Source organism: Melospiza georgiana, chromosome 5 (genome assembly GCF_028018845.1).
Source record: "Melospiza georgiana isolate bMelGeo1 chromosome 5, bMelGeo1.pri, whole genome shotgun sequence".
NCBI lineage: Eukaryota > Metazoa > Chordata > Aves > Passeriformes > Passerellidae > Melospiza > Melospiza georgiana.
Genome location: NC_080434.1, coordinates 22564830 through 22588843, shown reverse-complemented (window position 1 = coordinate 22588843; position 24014 = coordinate 22564830). Strand labels below are relative to the sequence as shown.

Below are 24014 nucleotides of genomic sequence, written 5' to 3'. Positions count from 1 at the left end.
GCCACAGGGTGTTTACAGCAGCAGCACACACAGACACCAAGACTTGCAAAGCCAGGCCAGGCTTCTGTGCAGACTAAATGAACACAGGGAACATAAATCACACAAGCGATTACACACGCAGGAAAACCTATTACAGAAGCTAATTGCTGATACAAATTTAGCCATAACAAGTTACCAGCATTTCTAGGCACTCAAATCTCTTGGCACACTTGCATATGCGTGACTGTTTTAGAAACTGGTAGAGCAAAAACACATCTGCTCTGAAAGAAACCCAGGGATGGAAGAAGAATATGATCTCATCTAGATGCTGCCCTCTTGATCATAAGAGATGTTCCCTACACATCTGGCAATCTCAAGAGCTAAGTCAGCAGGGTCTGAGTTCTGGATTCCCATTGCTCATTGCTTTCTCTGCACCAACCTGCCCTAGGGTCACCTTCAGAGCAAGAAGCATCTGCTGCAAACAGCAAGTCTTTTACCCTCCAGACACAGGCAAAGCCCGCCAGTGCCATGTTCCACAAGAAACAAGATGCAAACATCTGGGAGCAGCAAGAGACTTGCCTCGATGAAAGGCAATTTGTAATTTTGGAAGGCGAGAACATTGCACCCGTGCCTTCCCCATGCCTGGTTGACACAGCAGGATTGCTTTCCATCTGGTTCCCCATGCACTCTGGATTGTGGCTGTGTTTTCTGCAGCTGTGCCAGCTGGTCCCAGTGGCATGGCTCACCTTGCAACAGTCCCTGCTGAGCTGGCATCACCTCCAACAGCCACAGGGAAATCTCAGCTCCCTGGCTTCACCTGGATTGTATAACACATAGACACACATTCCAGTAATAAGGTATTTGTGAAACAAACTAACTGACTAACTACCAATTTGGACACAGTACAAGATGTCTGAGTGAGACTGAGAAAACTCTAGTAGTTTTCATATGAGCCAGCAGCAATTTTAGGTACCGTGAGACTTGAGTGCCTCTTTGAAGAATGTTATTTGATTTTGGATCTGGTTTCATCCCAGCAACTATCTGCTGAAGAGGATGCTGTCCTTTATGTAATATTTACTGGAAAGATATTTCATACACATTTAAGATTGAAAATAAAAGGAAAAAGAAGTGATCTCCAAAGCAACTGAAATTACAGCTCTGAGAGACTGCAAAACATACTGAGAATGAGACAGCAAATGCAAACCACCATGGTGTTTTGTTCAGTTGTTCTTATTGTGCTTCTGCTGCAAATAAGGAGAATTGTTGTTCCTGCTGTGGAAACACTTCCGTAATTACACATATATCCAACTTTCTGCTTGCAGGGTGTACGTACAGATGCTGGATGTCTCCAGCCCCATTACAGCTTTGCTTTATGCAAAACTGGGAAGTTAAGCCTCAGAATAAACTTCTGAGGTGGAATGGTAGCAGCAGATGGAGAACTTTATTCCTTGGAGTCTCAAATTTAAAACCAGATCATGGCAATATGAAAACCACAGCACCTGCTATGTGGCCATCAGAAGCTGCTGGGCTTCTTTTCCCACCTGAAAGAGGAGCTTGAACTGGAGGCCCATAGCCCACATGCTGACTGGCACTTTTGGCACCATGAGGGCATATGGACAGATAGGTTGTGTTAGCTAAACCATAATCCCAGAGCTGTCTGCCACAGCTGTAGAGAAGAGGATAAGCTAGCCGGGTTCATGTCAGAGCTCTTGTAGAAAATCTCCCATTGTAATATTTCATAGAGGAACTAGAAGTCTGACTGCTCTCCAATCCCATAGATCATCCCTGCCTGAACTGAATCACACAGCAACTGGATTCACTTTGGAGCATGCTCTGCCCTCACTTACACTGGCATCAGTGGAACTGGACTAAAAAGTTCAGGGGTGTGTTTCATGGAAAAGTCAGGCCTCCAAAAGAGCAGTTCTGCAAGAAGACCTATGCCTCTTGGCATGAGTTTCTGCACTGTGGAAATGAACTGGTAGGAAATATAAAAACAAGGCTATCTAATAATCTAGTAGTCAGGGTACTTCCCAGGAAAGCACAAATTCAAATGCAAACCTGTCCTTCAAGCAGGAGGTTGCAACCTATGTCGCACACTTTGCAAGAGTGACTTGACCACCCACCAGTAGGCTGGGGGGTAAAATGAAAGCTAAGAGAGACAGAAATGTAGGGGACCAGGTGTTGACAATTGCAGGGTGCTTCATCCTGTACTTTTGGAGGACAGGCCTGCATGGCCAGACCTTACCCAAAGGCTCTCCAAAGCAAAGGATGAACAGCTCTCATTCATTTTGGGCTGTGCTCCTTCTTTACACAAACCTGCCTCTCCCTCTCTTCCTCTCCCTGACACCCAAAGGCAGTTCTGCTGTATGTCACAAGGCACTGCAAAGGACAGTGCCACTTTTCAGCAATTAGCATTTGTGGCCACAAACTCTCCTACTTGTCCCTCCTGGAGCTCGTTTTCCTGCTGTGAATATAAAACACTGTCTCAGTAACACACCTGCATGGAAATGCACACACATGAACTCCAATTAAGGGATAACTGCTGCAAAACATAAGAGGCTCTCAGGAAACAACACAAACAGCAGTCATATTAATAATCAATTAGATGGAACTGCCTATTTGTAGAAGTCCCTAGCTTCTACCAGCCTTTGCCTGGGCAAGAGCAGCTGAGTAAAGTTTGTGTCACAGTCATCTTGACTCAGCAAGACACTCTCTTCTGCCTCTTGACTCAGTGATCCTTTCCCCCTTGCTCTAGTTCCTAATTAAAGCCATGAATGCGGATAAATATCACATACAGTTTTAAACCAAACTGGGTCACCAAACTGTACACTACACTCTGTTCTGCAATTAAATTACTGTGTGAAACACCTCAATTAAAATTAAAGAAGCAATTACCCCCCTGTTAAAGGCTCCACAAATCATACATTTCAATGCAAAAGTTCATCTGGCAGCTTATGGCATATTAACCAATCTTACATCTCATTTGTGTTTTGATCTATAACCTACCCAAATGAGCTAATTTGATGTGACTCAGTGTCTCTAACTATATTTTACCATGTGCAATATGATGCTGGTGTCTTTCAAAGAACAAGTTAAATGAGCTAAGGGGTTAATTGCTAACAACTCAGCCATTACTGTTGGAGCGTCACAGAATGGGATCCTTCCTGCCTTCTCAGGTTAGCTTTAGAAAAATCACACACAGAGAGCAGAGTGGAACTGAAATGGATGTTTCTGTTCATGCTGGGGAGCTGCTCCTGTCTGATTTCCACTGAGCACGAGGCTGGCAGGTCAGACTGCTGATCTCCACCTCACCCTACTTCTCCCCACTGGCGGAAAGCAGAAGGCAGAGAAGCACAGAGCTAGGGCAGGGTGCTGTTTGTTTCTATGTCCATTCATCTTTTCCCTCTTTTTGTCACAGCAGGAACACATGAGCTTGCCCCTTCCTCCCTCAGCTACGTGTGCAAAGCTCAGTGTAGCAGCACCTGTGCTGGTCCTTCTGCTGCTTGCCTGGGCCATGCACTGGAACAGCCCAAACATTTACCTGGGTGGTTCAGAACCCGTAGCTTTGTTCAGCTTGATATTGGCTATAAACCTGGGAGTGGGGAGGGATGCCAGGGTGCAGCTGACACCCATGCTGGTTGGGGCTGGCGGGCAGGGGTGTATGATGGCAGAGAAGCTGATATTTCTGTTATCTCTGTTTATCTCTGTTTTTCCAGAGACCATGGAAACCTTGGTACCTTACGTTGTTCCAAGTGAACAAGGAGATGTACTTTCATTTGACCTCAGGCCCTGAGACTGGTGTATTTTAACACATCTGTTTGTATTTGGATTTTGACTTTTTCTTTTCTTTTTTCATAGTGCCCATGACCTGAGCCAGCTTTAATGCTTGTCATGTACTAGTGGAACTGAGGGACTGGTAAGTGTTGTTTAAAAGCTTTGCCTGCCCATCTCTGTCTTTGTCCTTCTTGCCCTCTGGAGAAGCTGTATGTTGCTGTGTGCTTCAGCTTTTCAGTACTCCTAAGATCTGCTCTAGCATTGATCCATAAGAGCTTGACACAGTTAATTGCAATTAAATATGCTGGGAATGATAAGCCTGAATTCCCCAGATACTCAAAAGAGGACAGAATTTATCCCTGAGCATGCTTGCTCTCACTACTTTGAATACCAGGAAAAAAAGAAAAACACACTGAACACCCAACAGTGAATGAAGGGGGAGAATGGATTCAAAGAGAAAAAGCAAGCAAAAGACATTGGGACGCTGGACTTCAGCATTGCACACATTACACTGAAGGTGCATTTTGTACAGTCTCAGAGTGTAAGCTTCTCTTCATCTGTTTTGGTGTTAAATACAGTGGCTCCTTCAGGAACCAGTAAGTAAGAAAAAGATCCTAAACAAAATACAGTTTCCAGAGTGTGAAGAATCTAAAGCACATGCCCACCAAAGCATTGGAAATGCTGCTCACAGCTGCAGCATAGGCATTACGCTACTCTACTTGGAATCAAAGCAGTGTTTCAACAAGACAGAAAACAGCCTCAGTCTGCTGCCTGCCTTCTCCCATGCCCTTCTAATAGTTACCTGTACCATCATATCAGAAACTTCTCCAAACAAATAAATGAAGTCTTAAACAAAGAACTCATTCATCTTTAAATTAAAATAATCATGTAATCCTTCAACCCACCAAGTTATCTTTCATCTCTCCTTTTTTTTTTTTTTTTTCTTAAATTTATCTTACTAGCTTCAGCAAGTGGCTGTAATAAAGTGTCACATTAAGGTATTCATATTCATTAGTGTTCAGGTCTTTGTTCTTTTAATAGTGTTGGAAAGAATCTACAAAGAGGCTGTATTAGGCGGCTGTCCAATCTGGGTGTTTGATCTCTTTCTGACTTCAAAAGTCAGAACAGGAAAAAAAACCCACATTGAGAATGGTTCTTCTGAATGTCAGATAGGGAGTATAAGATTTCTGAGCCTGCCAAGTGTTAATTGGTGTCTGCCCTGACCATGGTACAAATAAGATTCAGAGTCACTCAATGCACCGTCATGAAGGGCTATTGACAGAGTGAGCAGGATACTGGAAGGCAGGAAAAAGCACAACTCTGTTATGGCAGCAGCTCACAGAGGATTTTTTCAGAGATCACTTTCCACAGATCATGTTAAATTATGCAGTTTGGGTCTCAGCCACGCGACTGGGTATAACAGACCTTTCTGAGGGAACAATCGGCCTGGCTGCTGAAATTCCAGAGCTCCCAGTAACACTGCATAAAAACGAACCCACCCGCCAGCATTAATCTCTGCTTCTAGCAAAGGTAATGAAGTTCCCCAGTACTACCCTGCCCTGCCTGAACAACACATCCCAGTGCAAAAACTCCTGTCATGGTACAACAAGATGTTGATTTGATGCAAAGAAACATCAGAAAGGAAAATAAAAACCTGCTGCTGAGTTCCTGATGAAACCCAACTGATTAATATTACAGTTGTCAGCAAGCTGGTTTGGCAGACCTAAACACTCTTTTCAGTTTGGAAGATCTTAATGGGGAAAGAAAACAGCCAACAGAACAAGAAAGAGGGAAAAATCTTCTGTGCTAATTATTCTTTCTGATGTTTGTGGACATGTTTCTGCAATTCTGATTAAATCTAAACTTGGGTTAGATGGGGAGGTAACACTTTAAGCTTCATCTCCTGAGAAATCAGCCGTGAGCGCTGAGTGACAACCACTTTGCTACTTAGCCATGACAGTCTGACTTATCCTAATGCAAACTGGCAACAGTTTCTTCTGTGCCTCATAGAGGAAAACCGAAGAGAATTCAGATAGGGGAATTACCGTCATTAGCAATCAATTTTTCTCATAACAGCCACAGTGGATTTAGGATTTCAGAGGCCTCCCTGTGACTCAGGGACCCCCCCTTCCATGAGCTGGGAGTCTGAAGCTGGAGACAGTGCTGCACTTAGGGAAGCTGCTGCTCACTGCTGTTGTCAGGCACAGATTCTGCTGAAGGGCAGGCTGGCTCCTGCAGGGGAGAACAGGCTACCCACTCTCGTTTTGCTTAAAAGCCAGTAGGAAAAACAGCTAAGGCCCTGAAGATGGCTTATTAGGCAAATACATCCTCTACTTTCCCAAACCTCGTGCTGCTTTACCTGGGAGCCTGTATTGTACCACATCCTCTCATGCCAAGTTGGCAGGGTGGTGCATACACATGTGAGTGGAATATAGTCTGGCAAACTAAAAATTAAAACATGCGTGAAAGGTGCCCCTCAGAATAAGTGATTTTTTTTTTCTTTAAAAGCAAAACAAAAGATAGCAGGCTGGTATTAATATGTTCCCACAGCTATGTGTCCTTCTGGATGCCAGATATAGTTGTGATTTTTCAAAGGGAAGAAAAAACTGAAACCAAACTGCCTGCAGCTCTGCCCAGCAAGGCACCACAGCCCAAAGCCATTAATCAGGTCCCAATCAATCTTGCCTATGAGCAGCAGTCAGTCAGCTTTCCATTAGCACCCATTCATCACGCCCTGCTGTAAGTCACTGCACCATTAGCCACCCATCAGGCCCTACTGAGGATGTCCCAGCGCCAGACCCTGCTGCTGCTGCTCACCTCAGCCACTGGGATCCCTTCAGGGGGACGGCACTGGAGCAGGACCTCTTGCTCCAGGGACACTTCTTTCCCTAAGGGCTCCTGCTCAAAAGTTTTCCGGAGATCTGAGAAGGGAGAAGAAAATAAAATAATTAACACTATTATCAGCCAGACATTTATAATATATTTGATTACCATACTGGATAAATGCAAGAGACAAAGAAAACAGTAGTTCTGCTCCCTGAAAAATAAAGCATTAACAAAAGTCTGGGTCATGTTTTCACTTCATTCCAACATTAAGCAAAGATTTCATTGTGGGTTTAATACTTATATTGTGGTACAGCATGAGAATCCAGTGAGAAACCAAGGCTTCCTGTGGAAGGTTATGTCCAGACACAGAACAAAAAATGAAAAAAGTCCCTTTTCCAGATAATTTTTGTTTGATAAACTATACCAGTGAAGTACTAAAGAAAGTTATGGAAAACTAAATAGATCTGTAACACTACAGCATATAAACTGAGTTGCCTTAAACTCATAGCTGAAAGTGCTCATGCTGTGATTTAATGTACTTTCAGCTCATAAGCATTAACTTTATAGCTTTAGCTAATTTGTCTACACCTTATCATTATCCCTGTAGCACTAAGTTATTATTATTATTATTAATAACATAGTAATAATAATGATAATTATAAAAAGACTTCAAGGAGTTGAACCATGTTTGGATCCCTCCATAGCACCACAGAAATGTGGCAGACTGACAGGGCATTGAATGTACCTCCAAAGACCAGACCAGTTCATTGTACTGGACAGATGCAAAGTCTGGCTGTTTTGTACTTTTCTGTAACATCTTTGCACTGATGGTAAAATAGACGTAAGAAGTTCCCTCCTTATCACTATCCCCATGTTGCTGCCATGGACTGCCACCCTCCCCTCTGTGCCAGGGAGGACATGGCTTGGGAGAGCTGAGCATTCAGCCCCAGTAGCTACTGGGGATATTTCTCCCTGCTGCCAGTTCCTTCTGCAAATGGATGTGAAGCCATGCTCAGAGTCACATCAAAGAGCTGGCCTGACTTCAAAAACTTTACAACTCAGTTATTTTTGTTTTACTTCTTGTTCTAAAGTCAAACTATTTCCATACATCAGCTCACAGTGAGGTTGCACAAATATTTGTGTCATATTGGCAAGAAGACAAAGTCATATGGGAACAATTTTAAAGCCAGATATTTCATATTTTGAAACCATAACCTATGATTGGGCTGGAAAACAGATTACTGAATTGAACCAGTTTACAAATAAACCATGCAAAGAGTTATTTTTTTTTCCTAGATTACCTCCAAGACCTGATTAAGAGCTGACACAAGGAACTGCATCAGCGCTACCAAAAGGCAAAACCTGGGGCTGGCAAATGCAGAGATGGAAAAGGAGATGGGGTGGCTGCCACCAAAATCAGCTCCTCTGATACCCTGAAACTTTAAATAGCATGAGACCTCTCTTATCTTATATTGGTAAAACATGGTTGTTCAGCTACCTGGAATTCAGTATCAGTTCAATGGTACCATGAGAAAGCCCTGTCATAGCTGGAGATGCTCATTTTACTTGATATAGTGGCAAACTTTTGACATCCAAGCATTTCCCCAGTGAAAATTAGGCATGCCAGTCCTTCCTCTGCACCACAGGCATGAGAGAAGCAGCCCCACACTTGCTTTCCCACCAGCAGCATTCTTGCTCCCTCTGGCACACAGGGCAGGGATACTGAGAGCCCCTCTGATGGGACAAGATTTATGGCCACAGTTTAAGGCACCAAAGATAAGATTTGGTACACCCTACTGCACCAATGTAAGAAATTGCTGCCTCCAGCTCTCTGCTTGATTGGAATTACCTCCTGTCAAAAGGAAGCTCATGCCCATGTCACAGCTACACCTCACTACAAATCCCATCCACCATTCCAAGCTCAGCTCTTGCTGAAGGGGGCTCTACCCTGCAACACCAGATAACTTAGGGCAAAGCAGAGGAGCAAAAATCTGGACATGAATGTTTTTCAGAATGACATGCCAAGTTTTGCCAGGCTGTGCCTGTCAGCATCCCTGTCACTCTGGAGTTATTCCAAGCCAGTGAGGCTCATTCATGGGACAGCAACCACAGCAAGTCTCTGATGTCTCTACAGAGTTCCCAACATTGCCAGCACCAGCAGCTTCATCCCACCCTCTCTGACAGGCTACCCAGTGGACAATTGAGTTCTATGGCTCCATTTGAGTAAATCTGAAACCCTCCCAAGGTACCCATGGGTGGGAGTCATTCCAAGGACAAAATGCTGAGTTTTGGCTTGCTCTGCAGTTCTGCATGTTAAACATGGAAATGAGCAGCTCTTTCAGGAGCTGGTAGGTTTCTTGGGAAGTTACATTCTTTGGACCCAGGCTCCTCATCCATTCTGTGGGCTTGATTGGTATTCTGGGCACAAATAATATCAGGATAATGCAGTTTGCTTCAAATTAGCAAACAGCTAGGGCTATATTGCTAGCAGTACCCATAAGATCATATTATTGCTAGTTCCACAGATATCTCCAGAAGAAAAGAATTACCTCTCTATCAGGTACACCTTAGTGCATTTAGCAGGTACACACACAAGCACAGGGCAATTATTGTGCTCTAATATCATGGTTGAGGGAAAATGAGAAAGTTACTGTAATAGTAATAGAAGCATATAAGCGCAATATTAAATAGCATATTAATAATAGCTTTCAGGTGTTCAGGCTGAAGACAGTAGAGGGAGATTAGATAATAATCTGAATATTTTTCTTGACATGTTGATTTACTATCCTACCTACCTACCTGAAATATTTAACAGAGCTCTAGTTCTACATTGCCTCACGTGCACAATAATCACCTCTCCCACAAAGCACTTGCCTTTAGAAAAATCCCCAAGTTTTAGTGCATGCAAAAGTAAAAACATTAATCTAGAAATGTGTAATAACAGTAAAAAAATTCTCCTTTAATATCTTTGTCACCAACAGCTGGAATTGCTGGGTATGAACAGCCCCTTTTCCCAGGGAACAGTTGCAGTGGTGCTGCGGCAGGTGAGATGAACTCTCTGGGTCCCCTGCTCTCCTGGCTGCCCCACCCACAGGGCCTTGCTGTGGGAGGATGCTCTAATGGCACTGTTGGGTTCAAGCATTTCAATGATCCACAAACTAAAAATACACTAAGTAGAGCCTTTGACATAACAGGCAGTAATGTTCTCAAAGGAGCCATTAGATACTATTGAGTAAATTATACTAATATGGCAGGGGTAAAGGTACACAATTGTGTATTTACAAGACTGGGAGCTCTTATATCCTGTTGGCTCCCTCCCACGTGTTCACAGCTTTATCCCATCACCTCCCACAGCAGCCATGTCACCTACAAATGGCTCCAGATGGCAACTGTTCAAGGCACTTACGGTTAGTTGTGCTAACCAGGCATAAGGTTGTGACACACGATGTCTTTAACTGATGATGAAGCAAAGGACCTGGACAAACATCTTCCTCATCTGTTGTATCTATCATGAAACACCCTGCTTGGACAGCACTGAGTTTGGAAATGACTGCTTTTTCTCTATGGCCCTTGCTATGATTTCTGTGGGTAACAATGACATCCTTCTAATTCTCCAATCTTCAGCTTCCTTTGCCATTTAACAATTATAGTCATCACAGAAACTGTCAGCTGGGAGTGGGTGAGCTTGCTAATGTACTGAGGGACTTTGGATCTTTCCCAAGCAGAGTATTTTCAATAACACTTTTCCATTTCTCAAAGTGTCATCTAAGTAACAATTGCTTGTGAGCGGGGACAGAAGGGATTCATTTTCCCAGAGAATGGTAAGAGACTAATAAAATACATCCCAAAGAAGCTTTAATAATCTTCAAAAAATATACCTGGAAAAGCAAATCAATAAAACATTTGATGCATTCTGGATCAAGACCTCTCTGTTATGAAAATCTCAGGTGGGCAGCAGCCCTGTTACTGAGATGCTGAGAGAGCACTTTAACTTCCTTTGGAGGGACAAGAGAGAAAGGCAGCTGTACTTTCTTTCCATTATTAGTTAGGTAATGCAGAATAACCCTACATTGCTGGTGTTAGCAATACCTTCCTCCCCTTCTGCAGGTAATATTCCCCATAGTGGAATGAGCTGAAGTGGACAGTGATGCTGAAGGGCCCATCCTGTCTTTCACCAGCTCTCAGACTGCCAGGCTCAGGTAACAGCCTGCACCCCCACCAGGGGCTTTATCCCACCTCTACCTCCCCTTCAAGGCTGTGTTCATAAAAGAAACCAAAGGCAGCAATTAAAATTCTGGTCTGCCACCTTGAGCCAGACTATTTTGCTTACTAAGGCACAGTCCTAGTGGATTCAGAGGGGGTCTCTTGTGCCATATATTGCAGCATGTTTACAGCATACTTATGGTGAGACTTCTCCCCAAGACTCCTGAAATACTCTGCACAGCCCTCTCTGATAAGGAAATAAGGCTGCAAAAGAGCTTCATGGAAATAAGGGAATTTTCATAAGGATAAAACTGAAGTAAAGTAACGGGAAACCACTCTCAGTGTACAACATATTAACTTTACTTCTGAATTGCTATGTTTTTTGGACAATGGGGCATTAGATCTAATTTTTGATGCACTGCTAAATCGCTTCATTATATGTTTAACACATTTTTATCTTACAAAACACTCAGAAGTTGGCATTTTGCCTGCAAAAGGTGATAGATTATACAGAAGTCATTTCTCCCTTCCTTTTCTACCTGTCAGCTTCTAAGAAAGAACGAAGAACAACCCTATTATTTTTTTTTAATCAAATATATTTTATCTCTTTGTTGTACTGGGTTTTTTACTGTGATGTGTGGGTGGGTAAAACTATAAGGATATCTTTTATCATTTCTGAGAAATGTGATAAGAGGCAGACCAGGCACTTCAGTGTGGTGCTAATGCAAGGGTGACTAATGAATGAGCATGAAAAACGGACACTTGTCAGCCAGGAATTAGATGCAAACCAGACAAACAGAACAAGGCAGCATTACTGTCAGGGAAAGATGGATTTCTGCCCTTGGTAGACCTTTTAGACTCTGTTCTTCTAGTAACTCTAACGTCAACTTTCCTCCTGTTTACTGAACAGGATCAGAACAAACAATCTAAAATATGAGCAAGATTTAAGAGCACAAAAAGAAAAAAAGACACATTTTTTTTTCTATACAACTGTCATATTAAATATGAATATTGAGAAAAATATGTTCAGTGTGTGTTTTCAGAGAAACAAGGATTTAAGCATGTGAAAAGACCTCCAAAAAAGTATGCATTTCCGTACAAAAGATAACCTCCTTTATATAGGTAAGTATATAGAGATGTCCACATAAAACAAAACACATCAAAAGCAAAAAAAACAATAAAAACACTAGAGAAAAAGTGAATATGGCTTGGTAAAATTCTAGCTGTTATGAGAGGACCAATACGTGATATATAACCAAGATTTCAAGTCTACCTTCTTCCCCTGAGAGTGTTCTAAAGAGGCAAGGTTCAATTCTATTTTAATTTTACCTGGTCTAATAAGAACATCCAAAGAGAAAAATTGTGGGAAAAGACTGGTCACTGATGCTCTATAAAGTGAAAGAGAATCCACATGCTTGTGAAAACTCTTCTCAGTGCATTTATTCCCAAACTTGGATGACTGACTCTTAGTTCCAGAAACATGACTAATATTGTAAAACGGGTCTCTTCCATCACTTTCCACAATGTGGATAGAGTTGAGAGACACCCTTTTGCTTCAAAAAAAAAAGTCTAATAAATACTGAATTGCAACTCTAAATGCAAGGAACCCTGCCCTGCCAGGCATAGTTTGGCCTTGCTTTAATGTTCACAGCTGAGTCTGTGACCTTTGCAAGGGGATCAATCTCACCAGTGGGTAAGCAATGGAAAGGTTAGGTACAAAAACCTCGTCTGTTTCCATTTTGTTCTAGTGTGGTTCCAGCTCTGTTATTAATTAGATCAAACCAGACTTCCAGTGAGACAATCACAGGAGTGTCATCAGGGGATCCCCCTGCAACCTCTATCAATGGCTTTTCTAAGTGTGGTGTCTTGCCCTGCAGAGTCCCCTGTGGCACCAGCTGCACGCTGGGCATTGATCAAAACCTCCTGCCTTCCTCCAGAGCACTGCTGCTCATGGAATGGGATTGCAGCTGGGCTGGGCTGGGCTCTCAGCTGGCCCACGCTTCAGCAGCTGGAGCTGAAGACTGAGGAAATAAGTCAACACCTTAAAACTCTTAATCCTCAATACACAACTCTGTGCTACTCTCTCCTTTTCTGGAGGGGCTGTTTCACTTCTGGCCAGTCCTAAAGACAAATGTTGCAACACCATGAGGCTGACACAGCCACCTTTTCAGTCTGGAGAGGAACATCATGGGTGGTAGAACTTCCACCTTTCCAAAGATGCCTGGCAGTTTGTGGCTTTGGCTGAGCTTGTCTGTAGCCCTCTGGTGGCCCCAATAGCCAGGAAGCAGTATGAGCTTCCAGGGCCAAATAGCTGAGGGGGACTGCAGCAGCTTCTTGGAAGTGCACACCTTGTTTTGGGATGCAGGCTGCTCTATCCACTGACCTGGGCTACAGAAGGAGGAGAGGAACACCTCTTGACTGCCCGGATACCATCTGCAAGAGCCCAGGACCTTCTCTCCTCTTTTATTTCCTTTGTATTTTCAGCCTGAACAAATGGGAGGTGCAGACTGGCCAGCCCTCATTCTGTCAATGGCATCTTCAGCCAGCTGGGGATAACACCGTACCCCAATGACTCTAGAGACTCACTGCTTACAGATCTGCAAGAAAATCATTTCTTTCCCCTCCCCTCTTTAGCTCCAAGCTAATTCAGCCAGGTGCTCGTAAGACTAAACCATCTTTTGCAACCCAGCTTCCTTGTGGGCTGTACTTATAATGAAGAATGACCCACTCAACACATTTTGTATTGAAACAACTGTAAAAAATACAAGTAAACAAACTTTGTCAAGAATCCACTGAGCAGATGGGTTCTCAGGTGTACATTGATCACATTGTTCTCCTCCTCTTCTATTTTTACTTGATAGCTCAATATTTTGTGGTAAGCTTGACCTGAAAACCAACTTATAAACTTCCTTCTATTTTATTTTATTTGGTGATTGAAGATGGACTCCCGAGTTCTTGTTTTTCAAATAAACCTAAATGTAATATTTAAATGACCTGACCTCAACAGGTGACTTTTTACATGACAGATGTGTTAAAGGTACTGAAGACAGACATTAGAAACACCAGGTGTGCATTACAATTCACATGTAGAATTGAATTTGCAAGACACTGAAACACTAAAACTGAAAATTCTTTATGTAACTGGTGTTTTGTTGTTGCTCTTCTGATGCACTAACATAATTCACACAGTTGTCTGGTGACTACTAAAATACAAGCAAAAATTTATTAACTTCCTGGCTGGATCTATCAACACTAAGGCCCTAATCAGACCGTACTGAAAGATGATAATTTATTAGGCATGACAGTGTAGGTAGGATATTCTCAAAGCTCCTACAGAGGGATTAAATTACTGTTAATTCAGTAAAGAAGTTTCCTTTTGTTTTTTAAGCAATGCAAACACCGGGTTAGCCCTAATTTATAGAGTTGGCTCTTCCATACAGTGCAACGTAATTTCTATTTGCAACTGCCCTCTTAAATTAGGGAGTGGTCATGCCTGTTAACTTGGGAAGTGGTACAGAAGAGTGCTTGTGCTTTTCAGGAGCACAAGGAGAGAGGTAGGTAGGACTGAATATGCTAAATGCACAGTTAACCACTCTGCTGCCCTTTCTGTAATCTGCTGCTCTTCAGCAATCTCAGCTCAAGACCACATGCCTCAGTCATCCCTTTATTAACTCCAGGCAGCGGATATTGATTAGTAGCAACTTAAATGGCACACGAGGAAGGAAGGAATTAAGGTCCTATCTCTGCTAACTCTCACACACACTTGCCAAAGTACACAAACCACACTTTAATGTTCTTTTTTAATACTGGATATCCTGGATGTACCTTCCTATTAACATTTTCAGTTGCTGACCTTCCTAGCTCCCTTCTGCTTATCTCAACATCCACCCAACTTTGTTCCTATTGCAAAGGGCTCTAATGCTCCAGTGGCTGCAGTGTGTCCTCACAGCTCTGCTTGGATCAGGTAGGAGAAGGGAGGGAAGAAAGGCACTGCAGCCATGAGCCATGGAGCATGGGCCCCAGCACTACAAGGTGAGATAAACAAGTATCACTAAAGAATATGTGATTGTTTTTCATATCTGCTCCTTTGCATAACTGCAAACCCCTTGTAAGCAGAGATAAACCATCAGATGAACCAATCTAATTTTCTGTACTGCATTTATCTTATCAGTATACAGTATCTGACATGCATATATTAACTTCATGCCTTTGAAAAAAATGTCTGGGAGAATAAAGGCTTTCAGATAAGTACATGGGAAACTAGTACAGAATTAAAAAAAAGATTAACAAGCACAGTTCCTTACTACATCAGGGCTTTTAAAAATCTTTTTTCTTGTGCTTTTTTTTTTTTTTTTAATTCTGATTTTAAGATAGCGAATAAAGGAAAAGAATAAACTATTCACATCCATTACACCAAAAAAGATAATAGAAGAAATAGAAAAATATAGAAAAAAGGTAATAGAAATTATAGAAAAAGCTTCTCTTTTCTCATAGATGTTCAACAAATCCAAAACCTGGGAGCAGATAAAGGGCTTAAATGTTTACTATATTTTCTCAAGGAGAGCATGGGTTAACATCATGAAGTCAGTGAAGCTACAGCAATACCAAAGCGGTGCAAATGAAAAGTGAGTTTGCTCTATGCACAGGGGCTCAAAGCAATTTGTCTTAGCTACCCCTTTATTATCTGATCTAAAAATTAGGTCAAATCCTGCAGCTATTGTTTAGTCTTTATCAGATGTATGTTCCAGTGGGTTTAACTCTACTTTTGGTTACACAGGCTCAGATCTCATTCATTGTTTTAACATGAATTTTGCCCCGTTCTGTTTTATCTGCTCAATGGCATCAGCTCTGTTACAGAAAATTCACATAAAGCTTTGTATTCGGCTGCATTTTTCACAGCCAAAGGTAAAGCTGTCCAAAATCCCTCCTTTCTCCCTCCCTCCACAACAGGAAAAATTTTTAATTGAGCAGAAAAACTGTATCAAAACATTTTAGTGACTTCTAAGGCTCCTCATAGGATTTGCCTAGAATAAATCAGAAATGTGCAAATAAATAGGAAATGTGTTTTAGCACTTTCTAGGCAAATATCTTAGAAAATTTATTGTATCTTTCCAGCTCCATCAGGATATATACATTAGGTATCACTACTTTTTTGGCTTCTGATATATCTAAAATGGCAAAGTAAAAATTAATCCCAACAAATCTGCTGGTTTAAGAGGATGAAATGCTCAGCTCTGCCCTCATGGGGAGACTGATGCCCCAAGACAATGAGTTATGTGAAACAGGAAAGTCATGCCTTTGCAGAAACAGCCTGCACAGAAGGGAGTCATTTCCCAGCACAGGCATGATCCAGGAGTGCAACAGTGATTTGCAGTTAAATGCCCTGAACACTTAAGGAAGCTGGAATGTTGTCTTTAAACTCAGGCTTTTTTCCTGTCTGTATTACCAGCATGGGCAACCTTTGAACACCAGCAGCATCTTTAGTCCATATTTATAGATAATTCCTTTCCTGAATAACTGAAGCTCTTGGTCAAAGCAATGTTGCAATTGATTTTCACAGAGAACTTTCATTGACCAGGTTGTTATGTACTTTCTGACACATGCCTGACCCTGTATTAAACAAACACAAGCTGCTTTTCCAGGATGCACATTTTTCACACTTTCAAATTACTTTTCAGTTAATTCTATTACACGCTCAGTGAACAGTGATGCTGGGTGCTATTTTTCTGTTTGTTTGTTTTAATGGAGTGCAGCTCCAGCCCTTGAGAGGACACAATAATTCCAGAATCAGAAGTAAGGGCATAAGGGAGAAAAACCAAAAAGAGGATAAGGAGAAAAGGAGAGGTAAATGAACAGAGAGAGGGAGAAAGGGGGAGAGAAAGGGGAGAGGGAGATGGGGGGAGGGGGAGAGAGAGAGAGAAAGAGGAGAGAAGCTTTTCCTAATGTGCTAGATATGGCTAGTTATGCTACAATTGCACCTGTCAAGATAAAATCACCAGTTCAGGTATTAAGATAAATAATTCCACTTAAGCAGTTTACATGCTCCATTGGCCCCTCACCTCTCCCAAAGGTGTCAGTGCTCACTCTTGTGCCAATTAAAAGGGAAGACTGCACTGGTGACAAATAAGCAGCTATGGCTACAGACTGATGTGGAGAGATGGACTCTTCTGTCCCTCTTAAGGTTTGGACATCCTTGATTTCCTGGATTAATAAATACTGTATAGAACCTACATCATGGTATCCCAGCCTCATGGCACACTGTGTAACCATCAGAATACTTAACCAGCTGCACTGAAAGTTAGTTAGGACACAATTTTTTTTTTATTGCCAGTGCAGATTCAGTCCTAAGTAGTCAAAGTTGTGAATACAGATGAGTGTTGGTGTAACTGAGGTTAAAGCAGTGATCTTGCAGACCAAATGTCATCAGAAAGTAAGGCATATTCCCCACATCATCTTCCTGAGTTCCCAAAAAGTAGGTTGGAGTTACCTGACAAATTTATAGAAATCTGTGCATGGAGAATTTTCCAGAGAATGTGCTTTTGTTGCTGTTTTAAAATCCACAGATTGAAGGACTCATATTTAAACCCTTAATCCCAGGGACTCTAAGTGACTTGCCTGTGTCACAGCTGTCCAAGAACCCCAAATTCAGGGACAAGAGGTTAAAAAAACTTCAGTAAAATACAAAGCCACATTTGAGTTACAGGCATCTAAAATTCCCTGGTGTTTATTTAATTAGACTTTTCTGGGAGGAAAAAAAAAAAGCCACTGAAACTCTGGAAAAATCACTGAACTGATTGTTCCCCTCTTTCCAAAATATAGTAAGTAAAATAAGCAAACTCTGTATTATGAGCACCTTCAATAGAAATGTGGACACCTGGGAATGTCAGTTGATATAAAATAACTTGCATTGACACATAATGATTATGTGTTATATAGGAATTAGGTGCACAGGTATGCCAGGACACAAAAGTTACTTAAATATCAAGTAAAATACACTTAAGCATACATAAAATACTTCCAAACTGTGTTAATTTAATGGACATCTGTCAGGGGCTACCTGGCAGGACATGAGAATCTACTGAATGAGTTAACTGCAGAGTCATAATCTAAAAAACCTGTTCAAACATTGCTAAACCTCTCTGAAGTGCTGACTGCTTGGAAGAAAAAAAGAATTGAAACCACTCTCTTTTGTTTCATTACAAAAAAGGAAAATCCTCAAAGTTTTGAAAAGCTTCCTGCCATGAGAAAGCAATATGCACACGTGTAATGGCATTCCTGCTTTTGCAGGAAGACTGCCTTGTACAATAATCTTAATTCCCCTTAGCCCTGGGGAAATTCTTCTCTGAGGGCAGGCTATACTTAAAAGTAAAGGTCCCTATTTCCTATTTTACTTGGACTAAAAGCATTCAAAAATGGGTATTTAAATAGCACCTCTGAGATTTGTATCTGGATGTTTATACAGAAGGTACCTCCTCTTTGAGGATTTAGCCAAGTAGTAGTTTCTCAAGAACAGAAAAAGAATCAAGCCCTTAACGGAGAGTTATAATGACAGAGAGTCCTTCCTCTAATATGTCTGTGAAAAGGTTTATTTGGCTAGAAGAATTCTCTTATCCTATCATAAATTGTTAGGCACAGTGCAGGGAATATAAGTATGCTGCAAATCCAGCTTCCAATGACCTTTTCTCACAAAATGTGTTTTTGCTGAGTGAAAGCAGTGGAAGAAAGGCAATTCTAGATGATATATTTTGTTCCTATTATACAGAACAGTATTTCATCATGTGAAAGAGAAATGGGAGTCCCCAGTGTGACTACTCCATTACAAAGAAAAGCAGCTCTTTGAAAATTAATGAACATTAAATATTTGTATAGTCAAATGAAAATCTGTTTTCAGGGAACTGGTTGCCCTGTGTTCTTGAGGTCTAATCTGGGAATGGCTTCAAATAAATACTGAGGCTAGTAGCCATGAATAACAATGATGAAATACTAGGGTTCAGATGACCACTTTCAAACTCATATTACCAATCTGATCACATGATATGCTAAACACACACTTTTTTCTTTGCTAAGGAACAGCAGCTCTATTATCTGACTGCAGTGATACATATTTTCATTTTACAGAAAAGAGCTGTGTGTTCTGGTGGGCACCAAGCTGACATTAAGTGAGAAATGTAGCAAATGTTAGCAAATATGGCTAATAATGTCCTGGGCTGTGCTAGAGAAAAAGCATTGACAACAGGTGAAGGAGCTGATCCTGTCCCCTAATTCAGCCCTTGTGAGGTCACATCTGGAGTGCTGGGACCAGTTCCAGGCTCCCCAGTACAAGAGACACATGAACATACTGGAAGCAGTCCAGCAAAGGGCCACAAAGATGACAGCAGCAGCTCTCCTACAAGAAAAAGCCAGGAGAGCTGGGACTGTTCATCCTGGGACTGAGGAGAAGGCTCAGAGGGATCCCATCCACCAGATGGGAGAGTGCAACAAAGACACAGTCAGGCTCTTTTCAGTGGAGCCCAGAGCTGGGACCAGAGGCAATGGAAAGAAGATGAAACACAGAAAGTTCACTCTGAACATCAGGCAACACTTTCTCATTGTAAGGGTGACAGAGCAGTGGCACAGGGTGCCTAGAGAGGTGGTGGGGTCTCTTTTGTGGAGATATTCAAAGGGCATTTGGAGATGGTCATGGGTAATTGGCTCTATGTGTCCTTGCTTGAGTCAATGGCTGGATCAGATCACCTCCAAAGGTGCCTCCCAGACTCAACCATTCTGTGGTTCTGTGAAAAGAGCAGCTATCACCTCTTTCCATAGCTTGCCTTGTTAGGGTTCCTACTCATTAGCTTCAGGCACTTTTATGGGGACATAAAACTGCTGTACTCAATAAATACCAGTTTTGATGCCACACATAGGAGAACGAGGTTTAGCTCCTAAGAAGAGAATAAACCAAAACTCTTGTGAATATTTCTGAAGGCCTCAGTTGTGAATATTTCTGAAGGCCTCAGTTTCAGTATGCATCAACAACTGCAGAAGATACAGAGTGGTTGGAAACGAAACGTCTCCCTGGAATGGCAGAGACTGCACTTGTCCTCAGGCAAGCCCCACCACCCCCGCTGCCCGCCCAGCACTCACAGGCGATGCGCACGTAGGCTTTGCGGCTCTTGGTGGTGCCCGCCGAGCTCCAGGCCACGCACTGGCACCAGTAATCCTCCGGCCCAAAGAGCTCCTCCACCTGCTGCCGCGAGATCTCGATGCTCACCTCCCGCACAATCAGACCTGTCGGGGGGCAAGGAACACTGGTCAGTGCTGGCCTTACTGATAGACAGAAAATGAGTGTAGTTGTAGAAATCTGCTGGCAAAACTGCTGGGAGACCTTACAGATCTCTACAAATATCTCAGCAACACAGACTGTCATAAGGATGCGAAGGGAAAGGAACTCCCACTTTATCTGCATAATGAGAGATGTGGGTGAGTGAAAAACTAATTGCTGAGATTTTGACTTTCATCACATACAGCATGTATTTTAGACAAATTGGAGGAACAGCACCTCAGCTAATATAAATTGTACCACATCTCTAGGACAATTTAGATCAAGGGACATTCCAGACCAGTTTTATTTTGATATATCATAAAACCACATAATCATTCAATTTATATGACTTCCTTAGCCCTTTTGTACTTCATCTCTTTTTCTTAGACAGACACAGCACAGGGAGAAGTCCTGTTCACTGTGATGCTGAGCTGCCAGGAAAATTGATTTTAGGATGGCAGAAAATGTCCTGATACTTCATAATGAGGAGCACATGTGCTGCAGTATGATTACTGCAAGCTTATTGCCTTATACTTAACGCAAGCAGTGCCTTATTAGGGCACTACTACTGTCACATATGCTGCAGATATTGGGATATTTTTAAAGGAATTTTATAACACAGTGAAACACAATTCAGTGCCTGGCAGTCTCTCTGGCCCTGCCCTCCATAACCCATCTCAGCACAACCCTCCCCCAAACCCACAGTTGCACCCATGAGGACAATGACCCAGTTGCCATCCTCCCAAGCAGACCGAGATTTGCCCACATTTCCCACACAGTGCTCTCTCTGGGGAAGCCTTCTTGCATCTTCTAAGTGCAAGAAAATTTTGTGGTGTCTCAGACACCACTGTCAACATCACTGCAAAATGTGTGGATCCTCTAATGACAACCCCTGTGTTTCACACTGACACAACTCCCTTCTCTGCTTCAAAATGCTCTCCCTGGTCTAAAGGCTCCTAATTACTGGGTGGGGGTGGGAGAGAGTGTTTACACCTTTTCCCAGCATATTTGCTGTTTGCTGATGATGCCAAAGTATTGACAAATTTTGAATGCAAATCTGCCTGTAGAGAACACCACTGTCATTTCAAAGATGCACTCTCGTAAACAGCCTTGAAAGTATAAATTCACATACAAATCTTTGCGTAGTGAGATTGATCTTCTTTTTCTTTCTGGAATTGCCAGGAAACTGAACTGAATTATCCTTGGATCAGAGCATGCACAGTTTGTCCTCATCACCAAACACCAAAGGGCAGGTCCTTCTGCTGGGCACAGACTCGAGCCTGTGCTCCCCTCAGCCTTCTGCCACAGGGCTTACAAGGGGATATTCATAAGGTGAATGCTCCCAGTTGTACGGCATGGCGTGTTCCTCAAGCGCTGGAAAGCAGGCCAGCCCTTTGATTTGCCTCCAGCCTCACAGAGGCTCCATTCAGGGAGCCAGTGATTAATTACTGTTTGCACACAGTTGTGCGCTGCCACTGTGGCTGCATGCTGCCTGCATCCCAAACTTGGGCAGCAAAAGGAATTAAGGCATGTAACACCACAGACTCCTCTGGTGGGAATGCTTTCTAATGAGATGCATTTTCCTGCTAGAGACTATCACAGCCCAGCTCCCTTTTTATTTCATTATCCTTGACATCTTTAGCCATTGAATAATCAGCTTCTTTGGGGGAAACACTTAATAGCTCTTCTCTTTGAAATGAAATACTCAAAATATGGTAACAGCACTCCAAAGAATGGAAATCAAAGCATTGTATGGGAATTTGATATGCAGTGAATACTGTGTTATAAACTTATTTTGCTTTGATGAGCTAATTTGGCTCCAAGAAGGGTCTGAGGGATGGCTTTTGTCCTGGTGAGAAGAGCATGAAGAGGGTGGGGAGGAGCACGTACCTTACATCCATAAAAATTGTTATTTTTTCCCAGTGCAACTGCTGCTAGCCTAAAGATTCAGCTCATTCCCTCAGTTTTTACTGCACTAGCCCAGGGAGCTTTTGAAGGTTACAATATTATGTTTTTATAATAATGCTGATTATGACAGAGCTTGATGGAGCAGTGAACTTTGTTACCCAAGGGCCAAAACAAGCATGCTCCTAATGACCATGCTGGTTAATAATGATTATGAAATAGCTTTAACATTCAGGACACAAATGCTGTTTTCTGATTGTCTGTGGAAGATACAAAACTATACTTCAAATAGCTATTCCTTATGAATGCACCAGCAGAACTTTTCATCTCAGACCCCCTGAGATGCTTTCTAATTCAAAATAACAAGCTACTCCTGGTAATACCTTTTGGGATGGCTGAGAAGTACTGACAGGTTTCAGATTATTCAGAGTAATTTGGTCTTGGAGTAGCATCAACAGTTGTGCCATGACCAAAGAGACATACACCTTCTTTCCATAGCAAATAAATTCTACCTCTTTCTGCTTACAAGCAAAAAACATCATTGTGTCTTGATCTCTAAGGTAAACTGTGGTTCCTAGAGCTCAAATGTACAAAACCAATTGGTGGTGCCACAAGATTATATCTGGGATATAAGGATCCATGGCCAGAACTCGGAGATTTGATTCCACCACTGCTTCCCAGCACAACCCACTGGTGCCTTATTGCACAAAAGCAACGCTGATTTAGGAGAAAATCCTCACCAGCTGAAACACACTCACCCTCAAACCCTGGGACTAGCACAAGGAGATGTGTTTCCCTTGTTGTATCAACTCACAATCTCATTCCTTCTGCTAGCAGCCTCCAACATCACCCCAAACAGAAAATCCCTTTCTAGGCCATATTGCAAACACTGCAATTTGCTGAGATATCTCAGATAGCAGCTGCCTTGTTACCAGCTGACACACTGCTGTACATTAGATTTCACAGAGGAACTGGCATACTCTGCTTTCATTCAGGAGTCTATAGCTTATCCGTCTCTCATGGGCACCAAGTGCAGGAAAACCCTTGCATGATGACTTCAAACAGAGATCTTCATCTTATCTCTGTTGGACCTGCTTCTGCTTCTATACTAAAGAACATTAGCTAGAGGAATGAAAAAGGAAAAAAAGGAAAAAGGAGAAAAAAAGCTGAAAAACCCATGTCTCAATATTTCCGGACAATGTGGCATGCTGCACCTCTGATAAACAGGCAACTGTTTATCAAATTGCTTGATTATAAGTTAGTGCACGAACTCTGAGAGCAAAATTAGAAGTTGCTCTATAAAGCCAGTCCCTGTGTTTTGCCCAAATACACTTATGACAAGACAGACTAAGAGATTAGCAATAATTTATGCACCAGTACCTACCTGGTACTGGCCTTTGTCACTGTGCTAAGTAAAAAAATGTCATCTTCTCACAGAAAGGTAAATCCTCTACCTTATCTTCTTCTTTAGAAATAGATCGAATTTTTCAGTCTAGTACAGCTAAGCTATATAGCAGGCGAAGATACACAACATAAATGTGGGGGTTTTTTTGAACACTAGAGTAAACTGCACATTTCCAGAATTACATAATAATCACTTAGATGGTGGAATAACCCACAAGAAGTCAGGATATTCCTATCTCAAGCAATGTCATAACAGACAGAGTTGAAGGGAAATAACAGCAATGTGGGCAGCTAGAATGCTTGACAAGTTCCTTTTATAAATCCACAAAGAGCTGACCAAAGGGATATCCCTGACATGCTCAGCATGTAAAGCTGAGAGAAGAATAAGGAAGATGTTCAGAGTGGTGGTATTTGTCCTGCAAAGTCACCTGTGATGGAGCCATGCTTTCCTAGGAACACCTGCCTCCCTACCAAGTATTGAATAAATGCTTTGCTTTGCTTGCACAGTTTCTGGTTTACCTATTAATCTGCCTTTATCTCAGCCCATGAGTTCCCTCACTTCTACCTGCTGGATTCTCAGCCCTATCACTCACCATGGGAGTGTGGCTGGGTGTGGCTCAGT

The 24014-nt window shown here is 42.2% G+C and overlaps 1 protein-coding gene across 1 annotated transcript in view; it reads right to left on the bottom strand.

The window, feature by feature from the left end:
* UNC5C (unc-5 netrin receptor C) overlaps nucleotides 1-24014 on the bottom strand; it is a 250546-nt gene that overhangs the window by 51987 nt on the left and 174545 nt on the right. Inside the window, exons 3-4 of the mRNA XM_058023958.1 lie at nucleotides 19906-20049; nucleotides 6571-6674 (exon numbers count right to left, since the gene is read on the bottom strand). Coding sequence (XP_057879941.1) covers nucleotides 6571-6674; nucleotides 19906-20049 — 248 coding nt within the window. The remainder of the gene's footprint in view (nucleotides 1-6570; nucleotides 6675-19905; nucleotides 20050-24014) is intronic.